General features: G+C 49.5%; 2 protein-coding genes across 9 annotated transcripts in view; one reads left to right on the forward strand and one right to left on the reverse strand.

The window, feature by feature from the left end:
* Nucleotides 1–1,598: 1,598 nt before the first annotated feature.
* LOC109683853 (sialic acid-binding Ig-like lectin 11) lies at nucleotides 1,599–19,067 on the forward strand. 5 transcript variants are annotated; one of them, XM_074058004.1, is made up of 11 exons: nucleotides 1,599–1,889; nucleotides 5,742–6,087; nucleotides 6,257–6,541; nucleotides 7,067–7,114; nucleotides 9,731–9,994; nucleotides 10,241–10,288; nucleotides 10,382–10,639; nucleotides 10,712–10,996; nucleotides 11,218–11,314; nucleotides 11,620–11,710; nucleotides 13,298–13,923. In XM_074058004.1, the coding sequence occupies exons 2-11, from the start codon at nucleotides 5,757–5,759 to the stop codon at nucleotides 13,490–13,492; spliced, it is 1,902 nt and encodes a 633-aa protein (XP_073914105.1). In that variant the 5' UTR covers nucleotides 1,599–1,889; nucleotides 5,742–5,756; the 3' UTR covers nucleotides 13,493–13,923. The 5 variants fall into 5 exon arrangements, 4 of the variants coding, with proteins under 4 accessions (XP_073914105.1, XP_073914103.1, XP_073914106.1 ...); XR_012442693.1 differs by lacking the exon at nucleotides 1,599–1,889 and adding an exon at nucleotides 15,825–19,067 and having other exon boundaries at nucleotides 4,719–6,087; nucleotides 13,298–13,895; XM_074058002.1 differs by lacking the exon at nucleotides 1,599–1,889 and having other exon boundaries at nucleotides 4,719–6,087.
* An 86-nt stretch (nucleotides 19,068–19,153) lies between these two features.
* Vrk3 (VRK serine/threonine kinase 3) overlaps nucleotides 19,154–26,807 on the reverse strand; it is a 47,899-nt gene continuing 40,245 nt past the window's right edge. For all 4 annotated transcript variants that reach the window (XM_074058012.1, XM_020160013.2, XM_020160015.2 and 1 more), the window contains 3 exons: nucleotides 25,918–25,976; nucleotides 24,176–24,335; nucleotides 19,154–20,862 (listed from right to left, as the gene is read on the reverse strand). In XM_074058012.1, coding sequence (XP_073914113.1) covers nucleotides 24,187–24,335; nucleotides 25,918–25,976 — 208 coding nt within the window. In that variant the 3' untranslated portion in view covers nucleotides 19,154–20,862; nucleotides 24,176–24,186. The remainder of the gene's footprint in view (nucleotides 20,863–24,175; nucleotides 24,336–25,917; nucleotides 25,977–26,807) is intronic.

Consider the following 26,807-nt stretch of genomic DNA (forward strand, 5'->3'; position numbering starts at 1 on the left):
ATAGCAAGAACCTATTGCAAAAAAAAAAAATCAAAAAACCAAAAAACAAAAACCCAGATGTAGTGGAATACACCCGTAATCCCAGTTACTCAGGTGGTGAAGGCAGAAGGATCTCAAATTCAAGGTCACCCTATGCAAAGTTAGCAAGACCCTGTCTCAAAAACAAAATATATATTAAAGGGCTTGGGATGTGGCTGGAGTGATAGAGCCCATGCTTAGTGCACTCAAGACCCTGGGGTCCACGCCAGGGGGTGTCACACAGTAGCCACAGAGTGATTGCCTCGGGTTAGAGCCCCAGCAACACAAAACCAACCTACCACACCTTCCCTGCTGTGAATAAAATATGGTGTGTCCATAGAATGGAATGTCACTCACAAGCATGAACTGATGAGTGCCTCGCAGCTCTGAGGCATGGCACGACATTAAAAAGCTGGAAAACACTGGACTAAGTGAAAGAAGGAAGATGAACACAATTCTGTACATATGGCATGTCCAGACTTAGGCAAATCCAGGGAGACAGAAAGTACATGAGCCTGAGGGAGGAGAGAAGGGGAGGAACAGCTGCATGGGTGTGGAGTTTCCTTTTGGGGTAATGGAAAGCTCTGGAAGTAGATAGCAGGAGGACACCCAACAGCAAGAATGTGCTCACCATTCAAATGGTCAAAATGGTCACACACTCCTGTAATCCCAGAACTTGGGAGGTGGAAGAAGAGGATCTCGAGTTCCAGGCTAGCCTGGTCTTCATAGCGAGATCCTGTCTCAACACACACACACACACACACACACACACACACACACACACACACACACACACACACACACACGCCCATAAACCAACAATGATTAAAATGGAAAATTCTATGTTATGTTTGTTTCACCACAACTTATTTGACTTTTACAAGTTGTGGAAGAATTAAATCCAGTTAATTAATGTATCGATCACCCCACATACTTAACTATTATTTTGAGAGTGGGAACATTTCAAATCTATTCTTTTAGCCATTTTGGGAGGGTACCGGGGCTTGAACTCAGGGCCCACACGTTGAGCCACTCCACCAGCCCTTTTTTTGTGCTGGGTTTTTTTGAGATAGGGTCTCATGAACTATTTGCCTGGGCTGGCTTGGAACACGATCCTCCTCAATGCCTGCCTCCTCAGTAGTTGGGATTACAGGTGACAGCCACCAGCACCCTGTTCTTTTAGCTGTTTTGAAATGTAGTAAATAGATCAATAATACTTACTTAACTGAGGTCCAAACCCTTTGACAAGGCTTTTCCATAGTCTACTGGCCCCACCCCAGCCTCTTAGTTGTCTTTCTTCTTCCTTCTGTGGCAGGAAGCCAGGGAGGGGGAGGGAGATTAATGAGGGCTACAGTGAAACAGAGGAAAACCAGAGTTGGGGAATGTTACCTAGAGGCCACAGAAGGGTCACCTCGCCCCAGAGGTTAGAGCAGCCAATGAAATGACATATGATTATGTATGGGACAAGCTGTAACCATCCCCCCATTTCTGTAACCTGCTGTAAATGGTATTTAAGAAAATCCCCTTTGTTCTCAGGGCTCAGCCTTTGGACTGGAGTCCACTGAGTCACTGCTGACTTGCTTAATAAACTTGCTTCCAGAAAGCTTTGGTGCCCTCTCTGTCTCTGTCTGAGCCCTCCTGAAACATTTCTGGGGGCTCATCTGGGATTTGCAGGGTGGTTTTTTCACCTCCTTGTTACCAGCTCAGTGTCCCTGGCCCCACTGGAAGGACCACCCTGCCAAACACCACCAAACTGTGTTGATCCGGAGGAGGGAGCTGTTCTCCTGGCAAGCCAAGGAGGAGAGTTCCGGTTGCACAAAGGAACCTGGAAAGGCTTGGGAACAAACCTGGGAGCCCTGCTCATCAGACTGGTAAGAACCTGGGTTCACATTCAGGCCTGCCTCAGGAGGCAGAAGAGGAGTCTGATCAACTCTCAAAGGCACCCTAGTAACCGCATTTTTGGGGGTGAAACCCTGTCTTTCAGGTTCAGAGAGGTGGTGGACGTTCTGTGCTGTGTGAGAGTGTGTGAAAGTGCAAGCCTGAGATGTTGCATGGTTACAAAGCGAGTGTGGAGTCCCGATCCATGGGTCCCTCCCTCCCTCCTCTCCTCCCTCCCTTCCTTCTTTTGTTCCTTCCTTTCTTCCTGAGACAAAATTTTTCTCTGTTGTCCAGGCTGGCCTTGACCTCCTAGGCTCAAGCCATCAGCATCACCTTGCCATGTATCTGGGAGTACAGGCACTCACCACAGTGTCTGTCTCTTGTCTGTATATTTACACTTTGTTGGGAGGCATTGAATTCAGGGCCTTGTACTTGCTAGGCAAGCACTTCACCACTTGCGCCACTTACCAAGCCCATTTTGCTTTAGTATTTCTCAGAGTCTTACATTTTTGCCCAGGGCCAGCCTGAACTGGCATCCTCCTTCTTACACTTCCCTCATAGCTGGGATGACTGGTGTGTACCACTACACCCAACTTTTATTGGTTGAGATGGGGTCTCACTAGCTTTTTACCAAGGCTGACCTAGAATCTCACTCTTCCTGATCTCTACCTCCTGAGTAGGTGGGATTACAGGCAAGAGACTCCTTGCCTAGCTCACATTTTTTTTGGTAGCACTGGGATTTGAATTCATTGCCTCAGGCTTGCCTCAAGTGTTCCACCACTTGAGTCAGGCTCCTGGTCCTGGCTCATATTTTTTATTTTATTTCTTTTTTTGTGTGTGCTAAGGATTGAACCTAGGGCCTCAAGCATGCTAGGCAAGCACTTTACCACTGACCTACATCCCAACCCCATCTTAAAAAGGTTAAGACAGGCTTCGTTGTCTCACACCTAATCCCAGCCACTCAGGAGGCAGAGATCAGGGGGATCATGGTTGGAAACCAGCCCAGGCACATAGTTCATGAGACCTGATCTTGAAACAACCCCTCACAAAAAAGTGGAGGGGGAGATGCTAGTGAAGTAGGATCTATCTATCTATCTATCTATCTATCTATCTAGAGAGAGAATGAGAGAGATTCAGGGGTAAGTGTATTTAGAGAGAGACATCTTGCAGGTGAGGCTGTGATCCTGCACTGGTAAATCCCATCCATCCAGCTGGGTGGAACTGACACAGGGTCACCTATACATTCTCCAACTTCAGCTCAGCCTATCCCACTCCACCCTCGGGGTGCCGTTGGCCTTCGGGACCAGCAGGTGGACTCCCAATGGAACATTTGGGGACCTTGTGCCATCCCTGCTATATGGGTGGCTTCCTGCAGACATAAGGGACAAACCCAGAGAGTACCATCTAGTCTGGGAGCTCCTAGCATTCACCAGAGCCCACCTGTTCTCTCCCTGACAACAGTGTCATGGCCTTGACCTTCTCCTGAGCCTCTTGTGCCATTCCCCAGGGCCTAAAGGAGGGCCCTGACATTGAACCTCTACAGTGCTCAGAGCTCACCAGTCTCTGCACACTCTGCGCTTGGATGCCCACACTTCCTTTGAGCTGTCTCTGTTTCAACTCCCTCAGCTCTGGGCAGGGCTGACCCCTTATACCCTCCAAGCCTCCTTTGAGCATCACCCTCCCCAGTGAGGCTTTCTTGGACAACCCTGTTTTTAATTCTGTAAGAAAAAAGAGACCAACATGCCATGAGATGTTTTCCAAATAAATTATGTGAGTAGCTCATCCCCAGGGAGGCGGAATATGACTGCCCACTCCTTACGTGGGCTGTGCATGGTGACTTCCTTCCAAAGAGGACCCAACAGCCAGTTGCTGGTAGCTCACTCCTGTAATCCTAGCTACTGGGGAGGCAGAGATCAGGAGAATTGCAGTTCCAAGCAGCCTGGGCAAATAGTTCACAAAACCCTATCTCGAAAAAACCTATCACAAAAGAGGGCTGGTGGAGTGGCTGAAGTGATAGAGTGCCCGCCTAGTAAACATGAGGTCCTGAGTTCAAACCCCAGTGCCACCACAAATAAAAAGGACCCAACACAAAGGAGGGAAGAGTAAGTTGACAGTGGAGAAATCTGACATAAGCCAGTGATCAAGGTCAACATCAAGGGTGATAAGTCCCATGCCTGTGGTGTGAGAAAGTGAGTAGCTTACTTCCCTCTATGGTTCCACCAAACCTATACCCCAGTCTAATCATGAAAAACCGTGGACAAAAACCAAAGGAGCGCTGGGTGTGGTGGTATACATCTGTACCCACACCCAGGAGGCAGAGATTTGGGAGAACCAGAAGAATCAAAGTCTGAGGTCAACAGAGGCAGAGATGTCATTGAGACCCATCTCAACAAATATACTGATGTGGTGGCACACTTGTAATCCAAGCCACACAGGAGGCATCCATAGGATGGAGGTCTGAGGCCAGCCTTTGGGAAAAAACATGAGACTGTGTCTGAAAAATTACTAAAGCTTTAGGACTCTGGGTGTGGCTCAAGTGATAGAGCACCTGCTGACTGACAAGGGAGCCAGTGCCAGCTAGGAGTCTGGGTGGGGGTGTGGTGGAGGGTTGGGGTCACAGGAGGGTGAGCCCTGTGTGGCAGCAGTTTGTGGCTCAGTTTCTCCTATTTGATTCCAGCTGCTGCATACAGTACATGGATGCAGGCGATGGATAGATGGATGGATGGATGGATGGATGGATGGATGGGTGGGTGGGTGGATGGGTGGGTGGGTAGATGAGTGAATGAGTGAGTGGATGAATGGATGGGTGGGTGGGTGGATGAGTGAGCGAGTGAGTGGATGGATGGAAGAATGGACGAATGGATAAATGAATGATTTAATGAATAGGTGGATGGATGAATGAGTGAGTGGATGGATAGATGGATGAATGAATAAATAGATGAACTAGTGAATGAATGGATGGATGGATGGATGGATGAGTGAATAAGTGAATGAATGGATGGATGGATGTTTGGTTGGATGGAAGAATGGATGAATGGGTGAGTGAATGAATTAATGAATAGGTGGATGGATGAATGAGTGAGTGGATGGGTGGATGAATAAATGAGTGGATGGATGGATGGATGAATGGATAAGTGAATGAATGAATGAATGGATGAATTAGTGAATGAGTGAATGAATGGATGAATGAGTGGATGGATGGGTGAATGGATGAATGAGTGGATGGATGGGTGAATGGATGAATTAGTGAATGAGTGCATGAATGGATGAATGGATGATGGGTAGAAGAATGAGTGAATGAATGGATGGGTGGGTGCTTGGTTGGATGGAAGAACAGATGAGTGAATGATTGAGTGAATAAATGAATGACTGAATGAGTGAATGAATGGAGCCCCATCACCTCGCCATGGTCGTAGCTCACCTGTGTTCACTTTGAGCTTCACTCCCAGGACTGCCCACCCCGAGGCTGGCCCGGGGTTGCTCCTTCCTGGTTGGGACAAATCCCTCAAGGTCCTTCTGCCCCACACTTACAATGTGTAAAAGCAGAAGTCTGAGAGGGCCCTGTCAGGACATGAGTGTCTCCTGTGGTTCCTCTTCTGTGGTGCCCACTGCCCCTCCCCCTGCATCCAGTCATAGTGTCCTTCCTAGGGGGCAGACCCAGTGCCCAGGTCCCAGCACTGGCCGGGCCCTCAAGTCCTGAGATGCAGCTGCTGGGCCTGCTGCTGGCCCTGCTGGGGGCAGGGGAGTGGGATGGTGGGTGGGGGCGCCAGGTGAGGGCAGGGGCTGTAACTGAGCCTTTGCAGCCCTCAAAGTCCCCACAGAAGCATCCGAGGCTCCACATTCAGGTGCAGGAGGCAGTGATGATCCAGGAGGGTCTGTGTGCCCTAGTGCCCTGCGTCATCCTGTACTCCCGGAGCGTTTGGAACCACTCTGCACCTGCGTATGGCTACTGGTACTGGAAAAAGAAGAATGTTAATAAACAGGAAGAACTTGTGGCCACAAATGATCCAGATAGGGAGGCTGACGTGACCAAATCTCCTTTCCAACTTGTTGGGGACCCCAGGGCTAATGACTGCTCCCTGGGCATCTCAGAGCCTCGGAAGGAGAACAGTGGACGTTATTTTTTTCGACTGGAGAGAGAATCTGAGAAACTTGCTTCCAAAAGTTCTCTGCTCAATTTGACCATCACAGGTAAGGAATTGTCCCCAGGAGAGGAAAGCTGCCATGGGAGGGGAGGGTCCTCAGGGACAGGAAGGGGCCTCTCTTCCAGTGGAGTGTGGGCGTTTCAGGGTCAAAATGTCTGTCTCAGAGGCTCAGTGTGTCCCCTCTAAGGTGTGGTGTCTTCCTTTGTCCTCTCTAGGACTGACACAGCTCCCAGACATCCACATCCCGGAGCCCTTGGAGTCTGGCCGCCTCAGCCTCCTGAAGTGCTCCATGCCAGGGGCCTGCAAGGGAGACCTGTCCCCCACCTTCTCCTGGACTGGGGCTTCCCTGAGGTCACTGGGATTGGACTTGGAGGCTTACACCACCTCAGAGATCAAGGTCACTCCCCTCCCACAGGACCACGGCACCTACCTCACCTGTCGGGTGACCTTGCCCAAGATTGGTGTGTCCACAGAGAGGACTGTCCAGCTCAATGTGTCCTGTGAGTGCCAGGCCCTGACACTGGGATCCATGGGGGGGGGCAAAAGAGGGGGTGCTGTGATCTGATATTTGTGTTTCCTGCATTCTCATGTTGAAATCCCCTCCCCCAAGAGGATGGTGTTGGGAGGTATCGAGGCCTTGGGCATGGATCCCACCTGAACAGGATAGTTTCCTTATAAAAGAGGCCTCAGGGTGACCCCTGTCCCCTCTACCTCTTGATGGCACAGACAGAAGGCGCCACCTGAGAAGCAGTATTCAGGCCCTCACCAGAGCCTTCCATCCTCAGAGTCTGAGATACAGTTTCTGGTGCTGCTAAGCCCCCAGCCCACGGTAGTCTGTCAGAGCTGGCACTGAGAGGACAGAGGGAACAGGATCTCCATCCTGGAGGACATGGGGCCACACAGCCTGAAGGGTGGGCATGGGTCACATCTGAGCCATTTCCTGTTTTTTCTGTGTTAATCCTGGGGTGGTGGCGAGGAGAACGGGCCAGCTGTGCATCCAGGCCTCACCGCATCTCTCTGTCCAGATGCTCCTCAGCACATCAACATCAGTGTCCCTGGATCAGGTGGCACAGGTAGGCAGGACGTCCCTCCTGGGTGGACCAGAGCAGGTATCTGCTAACAAAACAGGGCTGTCTAGGAGATGGCTGGAGAGGACCAAGGCGGGACATGTCGGGGAGGGCATCTGTTCCTTTGGGAGAACTGTTTTGTCCCACACACATGCACTGAGAAGGGATGGTCACAGAACAAATGCCCTGTCCCTCAGCTGCTGGAAGGAGAAGGACACAGACCCCTGGAGGCCCCCAGTGCCCCTCACAATTGTCCCTCTGCCTTGCCCGGGGTACACTAGCTCTTCACATCTCTCACCATACCTTTATTTTATTAGAGTTTTACCAAATATATCTGAATCTTTCAAATATATGTGATAGTTTCCTTTTTTTTCCCCCTTCCTTTTTTTTTTTTTTTCTGGTGCTGGGCAAGGAACTCATGGCTTCATGCTTGCTAAGCAGACACTCTACCACTTGAGTTATTTTCTTTAGTTTATTTTTGAGACAGAGTCTCATTAACTTTGCCTCACTTGATCTCAAACTCTTGATTCTCCTACCTCCAATTCCTTAGTAGCTGGGATTACAGGCAGGAACCAACACACCTTTTTTTGTGTGCTTGTGACAGAACTCATTCCATGCTTTTCTTCAAAGGTCTGTGCAAACAGAATAGGAACTTGAGGGCTCATGGAGCGACTCACGTGGTAGAGCACCTGCCTATCAAGCATGAAGCCCTGAGTTCAAATCCCCAGTACTGCCAAAAAAAAAAAAAAAAAAAAGAACAGGAGCACAGGTTACTGTCTGACTCTTTCCTGATTTATTTAGATTGAGGTGAATATGACTGAACATAGAATTAACTATTCTAGAGCAACCACATGGGTTACAGTGTGGTGCCACAGGCACCTCTGTCTGGTTTCAGAAAATACCGGTCACTCTCCAGGGAGAGTCCTGTACCTTCAGCTCTCAGGTCCTGTTGCCCCCTCTCCAGCCCTGGCAGCTGTGCCTCTGCCTTCTGTCCCTGTGGATGAGCCCCTTCTAGATGTTTCCTCTAAGTGGACTTGCACAGTGGCTTCCTCTTTTTATATTTATTTATTTATTTTACTGGGTGGGGGGACCCAGGGTCTCACTCATGTTAGGTGAGTGCCATACTACTTGAAACTCACTCCAGAAATTTTTTTTTGGCAGTAGGGATTGAACCCAGGGCTTTGAGTATGTGAGCTTACCACTGAGCCATAGTCCTTTTTAAAGGCTTTTTTTTAGTGGCACTGGGGTTTGAACTCAGGGCCTCATGCTTGCTAGGAAGACGCTCTACCACTTGAGCTATTCCACCTATCCTTTGTGTGTGTGTGATGTTTTTTTTTCAAGATAGGGCCTTGGGAACTATTTGCCCAGGCTGGCTTTGAACCATGATCCTCCTGATCTCTGGCTTCTGAGTAGCTAGGATTATAGGCGAGAGCCACCAGTGCCCAGCTCCCCCGCCCCCTTTTTTTTTTTTTTCTAATTTTAGATTTTATTTATGTATTTGGACTGCTGTTTGAATTCAGGGCTTTGAGGACACTCTACCGCTTGAGTCACACCTCCGGTCCATTTTGCTCTGGTTATTTATTTATTTTATTTATTTATTTGCAGTATTGGGGCTTGAACTCAGGGCCTTCACCTTGAGCCACTCCACCAGCCATATTTTTGTGAAGGGTTTTTAGAGATAGGGTCTCATGAACTATTTTGCCTGGACTGGCTTTGAACTGTGATCCTCCTGATTGTTGCCTCCTGAGTAGCAAGGATTACAGGTGTGAGCCACTCGTGCCCAGCTAAGACTTTTTATTTTGGTAAGTTTTCTCAAGCTTAGCCTTGCACTTGCTAGATAGCCTGGGCTGGCCTAAACGCCTGAGTTGTCATTAGACAACCAAGGTACTCTCATCTGTGGATGAGTGGATGCACGAAATGTGACAGATTGACCCAATGGAATATAATTCAGCCCTAAAAAAGAACCAAGTTAGCCAGGCGAAGTGGCTCATGTCTCTAATCCTAGCTGCTTGGGAGGCAGAGATTGGGAGGATGGAGGCCAGCCTGAGCAGAAAGTTCACGAGACCCCCAAGAAGTGTAAATAGGAGGACTGAAATCCAGGCTGGACCAGCATAGACCCTATTTGAAAATTCCCTAAAGCAAAAATTGCTGGATGTAGCTCAACTGGTAGAGCATCTGCCTAGTAAATGTGATGCCCTGAGTTCAAATCCTAGTACTGCCAAAAAGATTAAAAGAAAAAAAAAAGAACCAAGTTCTGAGAGTGGGAAGCATCGCTGAGTACAAAAAGCCAATACAGAGGACTCCACAGTGAGTGACTACACAATGTCCTGAGTAGGCAGATAGACAGAGACAAGTGGAGTGGTGGCTCAGGCTGGAGCTGGAAGGACTGGCCTGTCTAGATCGGGGTCCCGGTCTCTGTTGGGGGCTTGGCTGGGGGGAAGGGCTTTTTGTGTGGGGTATGGGAATATTCTAAAACTGTGGTGGCAGACGCAGGGCTCGGTGACTGCACAAAAGCCATTGAAAGTGCATTTTAAAATGGTGCGTAAATGAATTGTACAGTACAAGAGTTATATAGAACAATGAAGCTACTTTGTCGGTCTCTCTCTCTCTCTCTGTTCCTAGTCCTAGAGTCCCAAGGAAACGTTACATTTCTGGAAGCCCAGAAAGGCCAGGTCCTGCAGCTGCTGTGCACAGCTGAGGGCCAGCCACCCGTCACACTGAGCTGGGCCCTGGAGAACCGAGTCCTCTCTAGGTCCCATCCCACAGGCTCCAGAACCCTGGGGCTGGAGCTGCCTGGGGTGAAGCCTGGGGATGCGGGGCACTACACCTGCCGAGCAGAGAACAGGCTGGGCTCCCAGGACCGCACCCTGGACCTCTCTGTGCAGTGTGAGTGGGACCGAGCCCCGGTTCCAGGAGTGGAGCAGGGGAAGGGGACAGGGGACACTACAGGGTTCCAGAGCTACGAGGGGACAGGGAACCAACCCCAGGCTCCAGGGACCAGGCTTCTAACCTGCCTAGCCTGTTGGATGGTTTGGATTGGGGACCCAGTGAGAGATTTGTCCCCTCCCACCACCTCAGCCTTCCACCAGATTCAGCGGCCTGTCTAGAGTTGGTCCTCTGTCTCCATCACAGATCCTCCAGAGGAGCTGACAGTGACAGTCTCCCAAGCAAACAGGACAGGTAGGAAGGGGACAGAGCAAGCAGGGACTCACAATCCCTGTTGGGGTCCAGGTGATGGAGCTGTGTGTTGATTCTCTCTCTTCCCTTCCCTAGAGCTGGAAATCCTCAGAAATGGCTCATCCCTCCCTGTCCTGCAAGGCCAAAGCCTGCGCCTGGTCTGTGTCACCCACAGCAACCCTCCAGCCAGGCTAAGCTGGGTCCAGGGGACAAAGACCCTGAGCCTCTCCAGGTCCTCAGACCCGGGGGTCCTGGAGCTGCCCGTGGTCCAGGAAGAGCATGAAGGAGAACTCACCTGCCAGGCGCAGAACCTGCTGGGCACCCAGCATTTCTCTCTGAGCCTCTCTGTGCACTGTGAGTGGATAAGGGGACACCTGGGGCCTGGGACAAGGGAACACCTGCTGACCCTCTCTTTCCTCCCTACAGACCCACCCCAACTGTTGGGCCCTTTCTGCTCCTGGGGGGCTGAGGGTCTGACCTGCAGCTGCTCCTCCCGAGCCCGGCCACCTCCCTCCCTGTGCTGGTGGATGGGGGAGGCTTTGCTGGATGGTGACAGCAGCAATGCCTCCTTCATGGTCACCTCCAGCTCAGCGGGGACCTGGGCCAACAGCTCCCTGATCCTCCACGGGGGGGTCAGCTCTGGCCTCAGGCTCAGCTGTGAGGCCCGGAATGTCCACAGGGTCCAGAGAGCCACTGTCCTGCTGCTGCCAGGTCAGAGACCCTGGGGGAGCCAGGCTTAGGAGGAAGGAGGTGGCTATAGGGGAAGATGAGGGGCCAAAGGTGGGTGAGATGGGCCGAGGCTGAGTAGGGTGGGCAGCCAGAGACTTCTTTAGTTTGCCTGGGAAGGAAGAGGAAAGAGAGTTTTGTGGGAGAAGGGCAACGAGGGTCCTGGGGATAGGAGGGCTGTCACCCACAATCCCACTGCTCTTTAGGGAAGGCCGAGCTGGGGACAAGCCCCCTGCTACTGGTCATGGGGGGAGCTGGTGTAGCCACTCTGCTGTGTTTCTGTGCTGGTCTCATCTTCTTCAGGTAAGGGTCATCCCTAAGAGCGGAGAGAAACTGTGGGTGTGGGATGGTCAGTGGTTGGCTCCTAAAATCCCACCCACACCCAGCTGGAGGCTCTGGTAAGGGCAGAGGTTGTGAACATTGAGTCCTGGGCCCAACCCCAATACCAGGCACCAGGAAGGGTCCCCGATCTCATTGTGAGGTATCTGGGAAGACTGACCCTCCACTCCCCAGGCTCTTTTGGGCTTCTTACATCTTTTAAGCAGGGCACAGCAGTACTGTGCCATTGAGCAAAGCAGGGGCTGAAAGGTCCTGGCCTCCTCCCTCAGGATGAAGTCCCGTAGACAGGCCCACATGATGGATGCTGCCAGGTCTGCAGCGGCTAGGAAGGCTGCCTGTGTTCCAGGTCCCATCTGCATGGTAAGTCAGGACCACCAAGACCCTGCCTGGTCACCTTCCTGATGGCCATGGCTGCAGTGCTTGTGATGATGTAGAGACTTGTGATAGCCCAGTAGGATTTGCTGCTGGACTCCCATGGCTGCAGCCTCCCTGCCCAGTAGGCAGGAATCTCCCCCAGTCCAGCTACTTCTACACCTCCATGGCCAAGGTCCCCAGCTCCATCCACCCCTGCCTGGGCTCAGCTCCCCTCAGCCTCTCCCACTGCCATCTCCCCATTTTCCCTGGATCTCAACCTCCTTCCTTTCTTCCTGTCTCTCCTCCAGAACACAATATGACAGAGACATCTCCCCCAAATCCTTACTCTGCTACAAATCTGGAGGCCCCAAGACCACTCTTACCATCACACCAATTTTAAGTTTGGGGCTCCCTAAGGCCACTGCCAGGTTATCTAACTTGTTAACTGACTCAGTGGTCCTCTTGGATCCAGTTTGTCACAGTGGGAGGATGCAGACACAGATCAGCCAAGGGCAGAGACACAAAGCAGGGGGCAGGGTCTAGGAGACCTAGGGTGTATGTGTAGGGAGGCCTCCAGCTGTCCTCTTCCTGTGGGTTCCCTGGGACAGTGAGACAGTACTCAATCCTCCCAGCAACCATGTGTGACAACACATAGGACAGGCTGCCAACTGGGGACCCATCCCAGCCTCAGGGTCTGTGGTGTTGGTCACACTGACATCCAGCCCCCATGTGACTGGCCCTTGTCACTCAGTCTCCAGCTCCTCTCAAATTTAAATAGATGCCACGTGGCCCAATGAAGCCACTAGAAACCACATTCATTAAAGCATGGGACCACTGGCCTGGTCTGTGGGTCCCAGGGGACAAGGAGCCTACTACTTGGCAGGAAATAAATCAGACATTCCCACTTAGCAGCCCAGCACCCAAGGTCAACCCTTTCTTTGGGCAACATGAATCCTGCACTGCCGACTAAGCCTGTGTTTCTTGGACTCACAGCACAAGTTCATAGTTATATCTGCATGCCTGACCTCTGAAAGGCTGATAGGACCCTGAGAGTGGTCCAGGGAGGTGGACATGGCTTGGCGCTCTGCCCAAATCCATTCTTGTGCATCCTTTCACAATCTCCTATTAGATAGTAACTTCACTGACTACCACTCTAGTGCCTGTTTGTCCTTGTACATGGCAAGGCACCTGAGGTCAGTGATGGTGTCTGCTCTGTCCCCCACTGAGTATCCAGGGACCAGCGCTGGGGGCTTTTCCACAGGGCAGCTGGGGGCTGAAGTCCGAGAGAGGCCTGGACATAAATCTGGTTCTGACCACTAATGAGATATGTGTGGTTTGAGGGTAGTGACCAAAGCCTCAGTTTCTTCATCTGGTAAATGGGGATACTGTGTCTCCCTGATGGTTCTTATGGAGATTTTAGGAGCCTGGCATTATCAACTGTCAAGTACTTGTTGAATGTAGATGAATGCGAATGAGCGAGGGAAAAGTGCGGAAAAGAACGGACCAAGGACTCCGTGCAGTTTCCAGGTTTGCTAGGGATGGGCCAAGCTCCCGCCCAGTTCCCATTATCCTCTTCCCCGCTCCTCTCCCCAGCAAGGCCATCGGAATACATCCGGGTCAGACAGCCCCCCGGAGGCCCCGCCCCCGGCACGGGCCCCGCCCCCCGCGGTGGAGGAGCTCGAGCTCCATTACGCCTCGCTCAGTTTCCGCGGACTGAGGCCGCGCGAGGCCCAGGACCCCGAGGACGCCCACGCCACCGAGTACGCGGAGCTCAAGATCCGCAAGTGACGGGAGTCCCGGGAGACGCCAGGGACCGGTCCTGTGTCAGCCATTCTCCGAGGCAACGAGATGCTGAAGTAGCTTAGGGGACGGAGCCGTCCCCCTCTTGCTGCCGTGGTGCCCGTCGCCCACTAAGAGCCAGAGTCACCGCTCGCTGTCCTCCGCTTTGCCAGGCACCGAGCAGTCCTAACAGTAGGCTGTTGTGGGGTCCGAAAGGAGTGGCGATCATAAATGAAGCACGCGGAGCCCCTGTCACCTCCCCTTCTCCCGGGTCAATCGGGGTGCCAAGCAGGGCTCCCCCTGCTGGGGGCCGACGCCGGGCGCCACCTCGCCCCGGCCTCCTGCACAGCCCCAGCCAGCCTCAGCCTCCCCACGGCGTCCTGAACCTGCGCGCGGCGCACCGCCCTTCCTGGTGTGTTTAATTAAAGGCTCCTTCTCCAGTTCCTGTTCCTTCTCTCCAGGCTTCTCTTTTTGCAGGTTTTGCGTCTAGAGAATTGCAGTGCCTGTTCCGTTCACATCGTCCTGCGGTTTTTTTGCTGGTCACATCCAACTACTTCTCCCCCTCCCCCCCCCAGAATATTCATGAGTGAAAAGCCACCGCTGTCAGCACTGGCAGTATGTCCTGCCATAAATTGATAATGCTGATGAGTACTCTTTAAACCCACTTGTGCAGTCAAAACTGGCTTCCCAGTTCCTCAATGGCTGTTCCTCTTTTGAGGTACCGGGTGTTTGAAGTTAGGACTAGGCAGGAACTCCTGAGCCATGCCTCCAAGCTCTTTCTGCCTTCTTTTTCAGGTAGGTTGCTTTCTTTTTTCAGGGACGGGCCGTGGACCTGGATCCTTCTGCTTCTACCTCAGGAGTAGTTGGAATTGCAGGTGTGCACTGCTAAAACCAGCATTTTTTTTTTTTTTTAAGAGTCTTGCTAACTTTTTTTTTTTTTTGCCTGGACTGGGCTTGAACCATGCATGACTCTCCCATGTCTGCTTCTGGCATAGCTGGTATTTCCAGGCGTATGCCACCCTGCCCTGCTTGTTCCTTTTTTTTTTGGTACTAGGTAGGTAGGTAGGGCCCTTTTTTTGTGTGATGGGTGTTTTCGAGATGGGGTCTTGTGGACTGTTTGGCTGGGCTGGCTTTGAACCTCAATCCTCTTGATCTCTGCCTCCTGAGGAGCTAGGATTCCAGGCATGAGCCACCGCACCGGCTTGTTCCCTTTTGAACAGGACATTTGATGTGCCTTGTTCCCATTCTGCTAGAGTATTAAGCAACATTTATATTAAAAAAGTATCAAGGCTGCAAGAATTATGCGTTTGAAAAACTTGAGAATGTCTTTCTCTTAAAAAATGTCTGAAGGAGAGCCTTGACGATTAAAGGGGTACATTTTCCACCAGTCTTTCTCTAGCACCTCAACACATTCTTCTAAGCAAGGGAGGGCTCAGCACTGCTGTTCTTGTCACTTTTTTTTTTAGCAGCATTGGGATTTGAACTTGGGGCCTCACACTTGCTAAGCAGGTGCTCTACTACTGGGGCCATGCCCTCAGCCCTGTTTGCTGTTTTTAAAATTTGCATAATCCTATTGCTAAACAACTACTGGAAACCATAAATAAAATAGGTTGTACTCCATGGATTATTTTATTATCATTTTTTAACTGTTGTACTTGGGAGTACATTGTGACATTTATCAAAGTTCTCACAATATATCAGGGTTGAATTCATCCCCTCCATCATTTCTATGGATTATTTTAAAAGTCAACAATTTTGGCTGGGCACCAGTGGCTCATGCCTGTAATCTTAGCTACTTGGAGGCTGAGATTGGGAAGATCAAGGATTGAGGCCAGCTCAGGCAAATAGTCCTGAAGACCCTATCTCCAAAATAACCAGTGCCAAATAAAAAAAGAGAAAAATAACCAGAGCAAAATGGACTAACCGTATGGCTCAAGCGATAGAGCACCTGCTTTACGAGTGTGAAGCCCTAAGTTAGAATCCCAGTCCCACAAAAAGAAAAAAAGAATTTTGGGTGCTGAGGATGTGGCTCAAGTGGTAGTGTGCCTATCTAACAAGCACGAGGTCCCTAGTTCAAGTTCAAACCCCAGAACTAAAAGAATCTTAGGAGCATTTTTACTACGGGTTTGGTGTGGTGTATTTCCCGCAGAGGTTCATGTGTTGGCAGCTTGGTCCGCAGTGTGACATTGAGGTGGTTAGCCCTACGCTCAGCAGGGATTAATGCTGATCCCATAGGAGTAGATTAGTTCCCTAGAGAGTGGGTTGTTCTAAAATGAACAAGGAGATCCAAGATGGCGGATTAGAGGTGCTCAGCACTCATTTTATTTTGTTTATGCGACAGAAACAAAGCGGGTGTGTAGCTGCTCTTGAGGAGGGCGGCCATGGGAGAGCGCTGGGATTGAACAGTGGAGAGGAGAGCCCTGGAGAAGCCCAGTGATTTTGGGCAATGGACAAAGACAAACAGCAGCACCATGGCGGGGAGGAGGGGCGCCCCCTTGTGGCCTAAGGAAGGTCTCAGGGAGCTGCACTTAGGTGGTGCTGAGCACCTTGCCACACATAATCTAAGCAGGTAAGAGGCTTGGGATCTGATTCGCAGTTCGGGGCACTTCCGGCATATTCTAGCCCCAGGAGCAATTTTGAGAAGAGTGCTATATATGGCCTGAGTTTACTGCTGTGTGTTTGTGGGGGTCAGACCCTTGGCGTTTCCCTGTCTCTGGACCCAAGACAGTTTCACCCACTGAGGGTCTCTCTCTCTCTCTTCTCTCTCTCCTCTCTCTGTGTGTGTATGTGCTGGGGATAGAACTCAGAGCTTTCCTTTGCTAGGCAAGCGTTCTACCAGTGAGCCACGTCCCCACCCACCCCAGCATGAGAGTCTCATTTGTAGCTCAATGTGGCCTTGAATTCGCTGTGTGGCTCAGGGTGGCCTCCAGGATTATAGCCGTGCACCATTAGGCCCACTTTTTTTTTTTTCGGTACTGGGGTTTGAACTCAGGACCTTCACCTTGAGCCACTCCACCAGCCCTTTTTTGTGATGGGATTTTTCAAGATAGGGTCTCTTGAACTATTTGGCCAGGCTGGCTTTGAACCACAATCTCTGCCTCCTGAGTAGCTAGGATTACAGGCGTGAGCCATTGGTACCTAGCCCACTTTTTATTTTTTTTAATTTTTTAGTTTATTCTATATCCCCCTCTTTCTTTCTGTTGTTTTGTTTTTAATCTTTGATTCTTTCTTTTTTGAGAGGTACTGGGGGTTGAGCCCAGGACCTCGGGCATGTTGGGTAGGTGCTGCATCACTTAGCTCCACTGACAGAACTACATCTAGTTCAAGCCTTGACCTAGTCCATCTTGAACTTGGTGGTTATTTAACTTAAGGAATAGAAGGGGGGTGGTCGCCAATGGCTCAAGAGGATCAAGGTTCAAAGCCATAGGGGACAAATAGGTGACAAGACCCTATCTCCAAAGTGCCCAAAGCAAAATGGACTGGAAGAGTGGCTCAAGCAGTGGAATGCCTGCTTTGCAAGTGCAAAGCCCTGAGTTCAAACCCTAGTCCTGGAAAAAAAAAAAAGGAGGGACAAAAGCCCCCAGCTGACAACTGTCCTCTAGTGGGCACAGCTAGGTGGGGTCTGATGTCCTGCTGCTGGAAGTCACCTCCAGATTATCAGCAGAGAGAAAGCATACACCTTGTGGACACCACCTATGGGGGTCCTCAGCATGGTGATCCCACACCATCAGACTGCATGTCACTGGCAGGATGGATGTGAGCTCACACTAGGGGAGCTATGTTCCTGTGGGAGCCTCTCTAGTGACATGCCAGAAACTGCACCAGTGTCTAATTGGACGGTAACGGTTCATGCCCTTCACCATGATTGGAAAAGCCAGTACCAGACTGGCTCGGCTCTCAAGTGACAGAACCCACATCAACAGTGCCCACAGAAACCTCTACCCTGGCAGGACTTCTACCCTCATTGTAGAAGTAATCACAGAGGCTGTACCCCACATCCTCTGCTGTCTGCACCACAGCTGCCTGAATTGCCAGAAGAACACCACTCTTTTGTCGTTGTTGTTTCGGTACTGGAGCTTGAACTCAGGACCTTCACCTTGAACCACTCCACCAGTCCTTTTTTGTGAAAAGTTTTTTTCAAGATAGGGTCTTGACAGCTATTTTGCCCAGGATGGCTTCAAACCTCAATCTTCCTGATCTCTGCCTCCCGAGTAGCTAGGATTACAGATGTGGGCAACTGGTGCCCAGCATGGACACAACTCTTGAAAGACTTGCAAAGAAAGTGGGGGTCCTTTATACTCTGGTATGGTGAATTACTTCAAAACTCACTAATCACAGCCACAAAGGGAACAGTAAGGTTATACTATGACATCCAATTTGAATTAAACTCACAGAAAACCTATGAATAGCAGAAAATTGCCCAAGTCTTGGAAGAGACACGGACATGCAGGTACAGGAAGCATTTAGAACCCCAAATAGACATGACCAGTAAAGAACCTCTCCACAATGTATGATAGTTAAAGTGCCAAAAGTTCAAAGCAAAGAGAGACTATTAAAATCTGTAAGAGAGAAGCACCAAGTCAAGATTTAGAGGCAAACCCATGAGACAACAGATTTAGAATTTCTCAGCAGAAATATGGAAGGCCAGGAGGATGTGGAAAGAAAATAACTGCTAAACAAGATTGTTATTGCCAGCAGGGTTACCCTTCAAAATCCAGGGAGAAGTAAAGGCCTTCCAAGAAACCAGGCGCCGTGGCTCACACCTGTAATCCCAGCTATTAAGGAGGCCAAGATCAGGAGGATTGGAGTTTGAAGCCAGCCCAGGCAAAAAGTTTGCGAGATCCTATCTCCAAAAATCCTTCAACAAAAAGGGCTGGTGGGGGCCCTGAGTTCAAACCCCAGCACCACCAGAGAAAAGGGTTTCATTGTGAACTTGTCCAAGTGCACATACGATGTCCTTCTACCACACTCTGCTCTCTTCCCTTCCCCACAGCCTTTTTATGTTCACACCCTCTTTTTCTTTTTTAGTAGATCTAGATTCCTCATATGAGAGAAAATATGTAGGACTTATCTTTTCATTCTCAAATTTAATTTTTTACTAGCATAAATTGTACAAAGGGCTTCATGTGACGTTTCCAACATGTGTGTATTTGATCAAATCACCTGTCTACATTACTTTTCCTTAACCTGCCCAGGATTTGCCTTTCTGGCCTGGCTTATTTTACTCAATATGATGCTCTCCAGCTCTGCCTTTTTTTGTGCCAACAGCACAATTTCATTCTGCTGCTTTTGTCATTAGAGTGCTTATCACAGTCTGAGGCCGTCTCATTTGAATGCTGTCTCTCTCTCCTTTTGGCAGTACCAAGGTTTGAACTCAGGACCTCATGCTTGCTAGGCAGGCGCTCTACAACTTGAGTAACACTGCAGCCCTAATTAGCACTCCTTTCACAGTGTCCTCAGCTCAAGCACGGATGCATCTCGCCCACTTGCATGCTCTAGGCTGCGTGGAGCCCCTGCCCTGCAGACATGGGATAGTTTGGATGTGGCTTGAGTGTCCCTAAGGGTCCTCTGTGCTGATGCTAAGTGAGGTCTTAGGTCATCGGAGGTGGGCCTGGGCCCTGGGAAGGGATTGAGGTGGTTCTAGTGGACTCCTTAGTTAGTCTTCTCAACAGTGAGTAATTAGAAAGCCTGACCTTGACCCCTATGGTTTCTTTTTTTTTTGGTGGGACTTCGTTTGAACTTGGGGCTTTGAGTTGAGTTCTACCGCTTGAGCCACACCTCCAGGCCATTTTGCTCTGGTTTTTTTTTTTTTGGAGATGGGGTCTCAGAACCATTTGTCTGGGTTGACCTCAAACTTTGATCCTCCCAAGTAGTTACGATTACAGCCGTGAGCCATTGGTGCCCGACTGTGGTTTCCTTTTTTTTAAAAAAATGATGTGATCTGGCCCTTTCCAGCATGTTCCCACCATTGTGGATTCATCCACTAGAATGTGCTCACCAGAATGAGGTGACACGGTGTCATGCCCTGGAGCCTCCAGAAGTGTGAGCTAAATAACCCTCTTTTCTTTATAAAGCAGCCTAGCTCTGTCACTGGTATAGTGATGAAAAAGTGATTACCATAAAACACCTGGTACTTGTTGAGCAAAGAGAAGAGTGAATGTAAGGAAGAAAGGAAGGGAATGGAAGAATGTGTGGCAAACGAATGGAAAGATGAAAGGATGGCTAAATAGAAGCACGAAAGGGCAGCTGGGAGGGTGGGTGGACGGATGGATAAGTGAAGAATGGATAGTTGGATGTGTGCATGAAAGTCTGCATAGGTGCCCCATGGGCAAGCTCAATTGGTAGAGCACCTGTGTAGCAAGTCCAAGTCCCTGAGTTCAAACCCCAGTACCACCAAAGTGAAAAAAAGCCTGCACAGGGGAATGAATGAGTGGATGGACTGATAAAAGACTGAAGGGAGCCGGGCACCAGTGGCTCACGCCTATAATCTTACCTACTCAGGAGGCAGAGATCAGGAGGATCACAGTTCAAAGCCAGCTGGAACAAACAGTTAGTGAGACCCCATCTTGAAAAAAACCATCAGAAAAAAGGGCTGGTGGAGTGGCTCAAAGTATAGGCCCTGAGTTCAAGCCCCAGTACTTCGAAAAAAAAAAAGATTGAAAGATAAGGGATGGACAGATGGGTGGACAATGCATGGATGAAGGGGGTGGAAGGATGGTGGATGGATGGCTAAAAGGGTTGGAGGTTGGAGGGTGGATGGATGGACAAGGGAAGACCAGATAGACGGATAAATGTCTTCATGAAACTGAAAAGTGCATTCAGAAGTATTTGTTTCATTGTCTGTTTAAATGGAGCCTCATTATATTGCTCAGGCTGGTCTTGAACCCTTTGGTTCAAGTGATTCTCCAACCTCAGCCTCCTGCGCAGCTGGGAGGTGTGTGCCACTGCACTCAGCAAAAGTTAGAAGAAAGGAATGAAAGACAATGACTGATGAAAGGTTGAAGGGATGGATGAATAGGAAAAAGAAGAGCTAAACTTTTTCAAAAAGAACTTTTGCAGACCTGAAAAACAATTTATTACGAAATCACAGAGGAGCCAGTGGTAGGAGGGCCCTATTGAGCGGCCCACCTCCTGTGAGCTGGGGTCTTCTTCACCCGCAACCCCACTGGCTGCTGGAGACGACGGGAAAGGACGGGATTCACATTATGTGGAGGGCAACTCTGGCCCCCTGGCATTCAACAGGCTCATGGGTGTGGTGTAAAGAAATGCTAGGAATACACATTCAAGGGATTTTTCTAGAAGATTATCTGATTAAAAGCAGGCCTCAAATCACATTACTTCACTTTTTTTTCTCTACTTCAAGCTGCAAGTTGAAAGTCCTGGAAAATAATAAAAATGACTATTAGATACTCTCTCTTCAACAAAATTAGAGATAAGGGCAAATTAGTTTCTGCCAGGTAGCAAGGAAAGGGGGTGGGCGGGAGAGGGAGGGGCCAGGGGTATAAGGGAGGGGGTGGGGGAAGGGGGGAGAAATGACCCAAGCATTGTATGCAAATATGAATAAAAAAAAAAGAGTTCAATAAAAAAAATAAATAAATAAAAATAAAAATGACTATTTGTGTCTTGAATTCATTCAGGGAACACCTTTGTACCCCTGCTTTATGCTAGGCCTCTACTGGGACCTGGGGACACAGCCATGAGCAGGACATGCATCCTGGAGGCTTACAATTGAGAGGAGAGGGCATGGAGACACTGCAAATCCTGGGCTGTTGTCTCTTCTTGGTGAGGGGCCATGCAGCAGAAGCCCTCAGAATCACCAGGGAACATGTGGGTACAGTGAGGGGGAACAGCACTCCAGGCCCTTGGAAATGGTAGGGGCAAAACTCCTTCCCCTGGATGATATGGCTGGCACACAGGGGACTGACTGGGGCCAGGGGAGAAGGGTGGTCAGCCAAGCCAGCCTTAAAGCAGAGGTGAGGGTCTCCAGATGCTGCCAAATGCTGGAGGGAGGCTGAGTTAGACAAACACTGAGCTTGGATTCCAGCCAATCACATGAGCGACCAGGGCCCAGGAAACTCCTCCTCTGGCACAGCCCTCACTCAGCGGCCACTAGCTGTTAAGTGTGAAGTTATTTTCAGCACTCCCAAAACTGCCTGGTCTCACATCACAGCTTTGATGAACAGCAGTTTCCTTGTCATTGCAGATTGATAACTCAGGGCCAGGGCCCAGTGACTCACGCCTGTAATCCCAGCTACTAGAGAGGCAAAGATCCAGAGGTTGGCCTGGGTGAAAAGTTAGCAAGATCCCACAACAAACAAGCTGGGCCGTGGTTATACATATGCACAGGAGGCAGAGGTGGGATGAACTTAGACCAAGGCTGGTGGGGGAAAAACTGTGCTTAGCAAGCACAAGGCTGTAAGTTCAAATGGGAGGAAGGAGGGAGGGAGGGAGGAGGGAGGGGGAGGGGGGGAGAGATGGGGAAGGAGGAAGGAAGGAGGGAAGGAAGGGAAAGAAAACTGCTGGACATGAACAAGCAGCTTGGCTGTGCCCACAGGTTCTCAAGGAAATGTTTGTAAAACAAAAACAAGAGCAAGTGTCCAGCCATGGGTGGTGTAGTGTCTTTCATACACAGAATGGGTACTGTTCTACCATCCTCCCTACCTTTTTGTTTTTGGTTGTACTAGAGTTTGAACTCAGAGCCTTACACTTGCTAGGCAGATGCTCTACCACTTGAGCCACTCTGCCCACCACCACCCCCCTTTTTTTTTTTTTTTGCCGTGCTGGGGTTTGAATTCAAGGCCTACATCTTCAGCCACTCCATCAGCCCTTTTTTGTGATGGGTTTTGTTGAGACAGGTCTCATGAAACTATTTGCCTGAGCTGACTTTGAACCACGATCCTCCTGATCTCTGCCTCCTGAGTATCTAGGATTCCAGGTGTGAGACACTGGTGCCTGGCTCCACTCTGCCTTTTTTGTCTCAAGAACAATTTGTCTGGGTTGGCTTCCAACCTCCATCTTCCTGATCTCTGCCTCCTGAGTAGCTGGGATTATAGGTATGAGCCACCAGTGCTGGGAGCCTTTGATCCATTTTGAGTTGATTTTGCACAGCTGAGACATAGGAGTCTAGTTTCAGTCTTCTACATGTGGATATCCAGTTTTCCCAGCCATTTGTTGAAAGGGCTGTCTTGTCTCCATTGTATGTTTTGGGCATCTTTATCAAGAATAAGTTATCTAAGGATACATGGATTTACTTCTGACTTCTCTATTTCCTTCTACTAATCTATTATCTGGTTTTTGCCAGTGCCATGCTGTTCATGTTACTAGGGCTCTGTAGGATGACTGGATGTCACGTATCTTCATACCTCCTGTATTGCTTTCTCTCTCTCGCTCTCTCTCTTTTTTTTTTTTTTTGGTAATACTGGGGTTTGAATCAGGGCCTCATTCTTGCTAGGCAGGCTTGAGCCACTCTGCCAGCCCTGTTTTGTGTTGGGTATTTTTGAGATAGGGTCTCTCGAACTATTTGCTTGGGCTGGCTTTAAACTTTGATCCTCCTGATCCTTGCCTCCTGAGTAGCTAGGATTACAGGCGTAAGCCAGTGGTGTCCAGCTCTTCAGGGTCTCTTTACCTCTATATGAGTGTCAGCATTGCTTTTCTAGTTCTATGAAGAAGGTATTTTCATGGGAATTACATTGCATTTGCAGATTGCTTTGGGTAGTACAGCTACTTAAAAAATATTAGTTCTTCCAATCCACGAACATTTCCATATACTTTACTTTTATTTTTGGGTTGAACTCAAGGTCTTGTGCTTGCTAAGCAGGTGGGCTACGACTTGAGCTACACCTCCAGCCCTCCCACATAGTTTAAATCGGGTCTGGAGGACTTAGGAAACCTAATGCAACGTGAATGCTAAGCAACCACACTGCTTATCGAATAATGACGAGCAAACGTCTGTCTGTGCTCAGAATAGATAGAATGCTTATTATTATTATTATTATATTGACAGTACTGGGGTTTGCACCACCTCATGCTTGCTAGGTTATTCCACTAGCCCTAGAATATTTTTAGAAATATTTTTAAAGACATTTTTGATCCATGGTTGGTTGAATCCACAGATATAGAAACCTGGGCTACAGAGGGCCACCTGTATTGTGCTGCTGTCAAGAGTGTGGATGTTATGTCCTGATGAGGAAGAACTGTTAAATACTGAGAAGGGAAAAGAGCCAGGGGTGGCACAGGGCACAGAGGCAGCAAATTTTTGTATATGGCAAGGACAAAGGGATCCATCCCCAAAGAAAGCAGAGTATAGCTGTGTATGTGGTGGGGGGTGGGACAGAGGGAGAGAGGGATGAATGAGTGCCATGGGGACAGAGAAGGTGGGTAGGGAAGGAAATGCATGCCTCCATGGTTCTTTCACAGCCTGAAATGCAGTCATGTCTACAGCTCTCCCTTTAGAATTTTCTAGTCACCAAGGACCAGCCATCACCTTTCCCTTATAGCCAAGTTTAGTGGTTACTTGCCCTCCCTCTTGAGCTTGGAAAGTTCACAGCCCTGGAGAAATTCAGAATGTGCTGGGAGCTAGGAGCTGGCTCTGGGGAAAACCCAACCACACCTACAAAGTGCTTCTTTGCAGCCTTGGTCAGGCAAGGGCAGGAACGGGGCGAGGGAGGGGTAAGATGCACAAATTCTCCCCACCTGGATTCCACCTAGGGCACCATCTGGAGGTCAAGGGGGTCATAGGCTGATGCCCGCAGATCCTGCAGCAGGGCTTCGAGGTTCATCCTCAGCAGGGCATAGGGCGGTTTCTCCTCATACTTGAGGGCCATCACCACCTTCAGGTACTCCTGCAGGGTCTCTGTGAAGACACGGCCAATACAGAGAGGACTGACAGAGGCCTCAACCCAGAGCTTAGGGCTGTGCCCAGAGGGGCTGGGCAGGGACCTCAGGGCCCAGGGGTGCTTCCTCTGTGCACAGAGGAATACCCGTTTGTTTTTGTCTGTTTCTGCCTTCAGCTTCAAGAGCCAGAAGCTGTTCAGAAGGGCATTGCCAAACGAACAAACTAAGCTAAAAACAACCTAAATGTGCAATCACAGACACTGACTTTACAAACCACGGTTTAACTCAACCAATACAGCACAGCTGTCAAAAGATGCTGTGGTGTGTGTGTAAGGACACGGAAGGCCAGTCCCAAGGTCAAGTGAGAAAAGAAGACTGTCTAGGATGGCTTAAGGTGAGTCCGCTTTTTGTTCATAAAACCAAAACTCTGACCAGGTGTGGTGGCTCATGCCTTTAATCCTAGCTACGCAGGAGGTGGAGATGAGGATGATTGTGGTTCAAAGCAAGTTCAAACAGAAAGTTATCAAGACTTCATCTCAACAAAAAAGCTGGGTGTGGTGGTGCACGGTCTTGTCATCCCAGCTACTCAGGAGACAGAGTTAGGAGGGTCATGGTCCAAGGCCAGCCCTGGGCAAAAATGTGAGATCCTATCTGAAAAATAACTAAAGCATAAAAGGGATGGGGGTGTGGCTCACGTGGTAGAGCACCTGCCTAGAAAGTCCTGAGTTCAAACCCCGGTGCAACAAAACAACACAAAAACTCGTTTTGCAGAATACAATTATGTGTTCATGTATTTATTTTCCTTTGTTGTTTTTTGGGAGCCAAGGCCTCAGTATGAGGCCCAGGCTGGCCTCAAACTTAGATCTTTCTTCCTTGGCCTTTTGACTGCTGGGATTAGAGGTAAAAAAACACACCTGTCGTGTTTTTTTTTTAAATCTATGTTTTCAAAATATATAGGAAAATAACTGCCAACCTAGTGTGGACATCAGGTGCAGAGGCCACCTCCACAGCTGCTCCTATGCTCAGATGGCCGGCCTTGGGTGGGCTGGACCATGCTCTTAGAACCTGTAGTCATGTCCTAAGTCTGGGCTGGTCTTGTCCCTTGTTTTGATTCAGAGAATGTGTCAGAAGTGATGGCCGGGAACTCCCCCACCATGCAGCTCCAATTTGTGTCCTCTTGGAAAGCAGCCCTGAGACCACCCAAGCAGAAACCAGATCCACACACTGGGGGATGCAGGACCCTGCACAGCAGAGATGAGTCAGCCCCACCAGTGACAAGCCAAAGCCAACACCATGTGGGAGAGTGAGGAGCCACTTGAACCAGCCCCAGGGGAGCTGCCAGAGGCTGCACTAGCCTGAGTTATTTGATAAGAAGAGCAGAAAAGGCCAGGTGTGGTGGCCTACACTTGTAATCCCAGCACTGAAGAGGCTAAGGCAAGAGGACTGCAAGTCGAAGGCCACCCTTGGCTACATAGCAAGACCCTGAAAAGATACAGGAGAGAGAGAGAGAGAAAGAGAGAGAGAGAGAGAGCCCAAGATATTTGTAAGCCACCTGGACCCATCCAGTCCCCACCTGTCCCCTTCTCCCCTTCAGGCTGTACCTGAGGGCCTGATCCAGCGACCACATAGTCCCACGAGGGGCTCAGGGTTGTCCAGATACCTGAAGGGACAAAGCACATGTAAAAGGTCTTTCAGGGGGAGGAGGAGAGCAATTTTTAAAAATGAAATGCTGTGTGTGTGTGTGCGCGCGCGCGCGGTCATGTGCATGTCCACAGTTGATTCTTGTTATTGGTGGCATTTATGGTCTTTTTTTTTTTTTCTTTTGGCAGTACTGTGGTTTGAACTCAGGGCTTTGTGCCTGCTAGGCATGTGATCTAAGTAGTTATGGTCTTTAAAGGCACTGTGAATTCTCAATTAGTGGATCCAGAACCAGGCTTCTGAGGGTTAAGCCTCTGGTAACAACATTTTCATTAAACAATCAATATATGACCTCATTCTTTGTCTTGTTTTTTCTTTTTGGCTGGGGGTCAAATATCAAATCTTGAGTTTTGCACACGCTAAGCACCTGCTCTACCACTGAACTATGCCTTTAGCCCACAACTGCGTGGTATATGCTTCTGTTGGGAGACATCTTACTTTTTTGTTTCTGCTTTTCTTTTTTTTTTTTTTTGTGGTACTGGGGCTTGAACTCAGGGCCTTTACCTTGAGCCACTCCATCAATCCTTTTTTGTAATGGGTTTTTTCAAGATAGGGTCTTTTGTACTATTTGCCTGGGCTGGCTTTGAACCATGATCCTCCTGATCTCTGCCTCCTGAGTAGTTAGGATTACAGGCGTGAGCCACCAGCACCCAGCTTTTTTGTTTTGGCAATAGTGCTAGGGCTTGAACTCAGAACCTCATGCTTGCTGGGTAGGTGCTCTACCACTTGAGCCACTCTGCCAGTCATTTTGTGTGTGTGTGTGTGTGTGTGTGTGTGTGTGTGTGTGTGCGTG

The sequence above is a fragment of the Castor canadensis genome, chromosome 16, assembly GCF_047511655.1.
Source record: "Castor canadensis chromosome 16, mCasCan1.hap1v2, whole genome shotgun sequence".
NCBI classification, from domain to species: Eukaryota; Metazoa; Chordata; class Mammalia; order Rodentia; family Castoridae; genus Castor; species Castor canadensis.

Coding starts and splice junctions, on each gene's coding strand:
- LOC109683853 (XM_074058002.1), top strand. CDS start 5,598: ATGCAGCTGCTGGGCCTGCTGCTGGCCCTGCTGGGGGCAGGGGAGTGG. Junction 10,997..11,217: donor CACTGTCCTGCTGCTGCCAG/GTCAGAGACCCT, acceptor ACTGCTCTTTAG/GGAAGGCCGAGCTGGGGACA. Junction 11,315..11,619: donor GCTGGTCTCATCTTCTTCAG/GTAAGGGTCATC, acceptor CTCCTCCCTCAG/GATGAAGTCCCGTAGACAGG.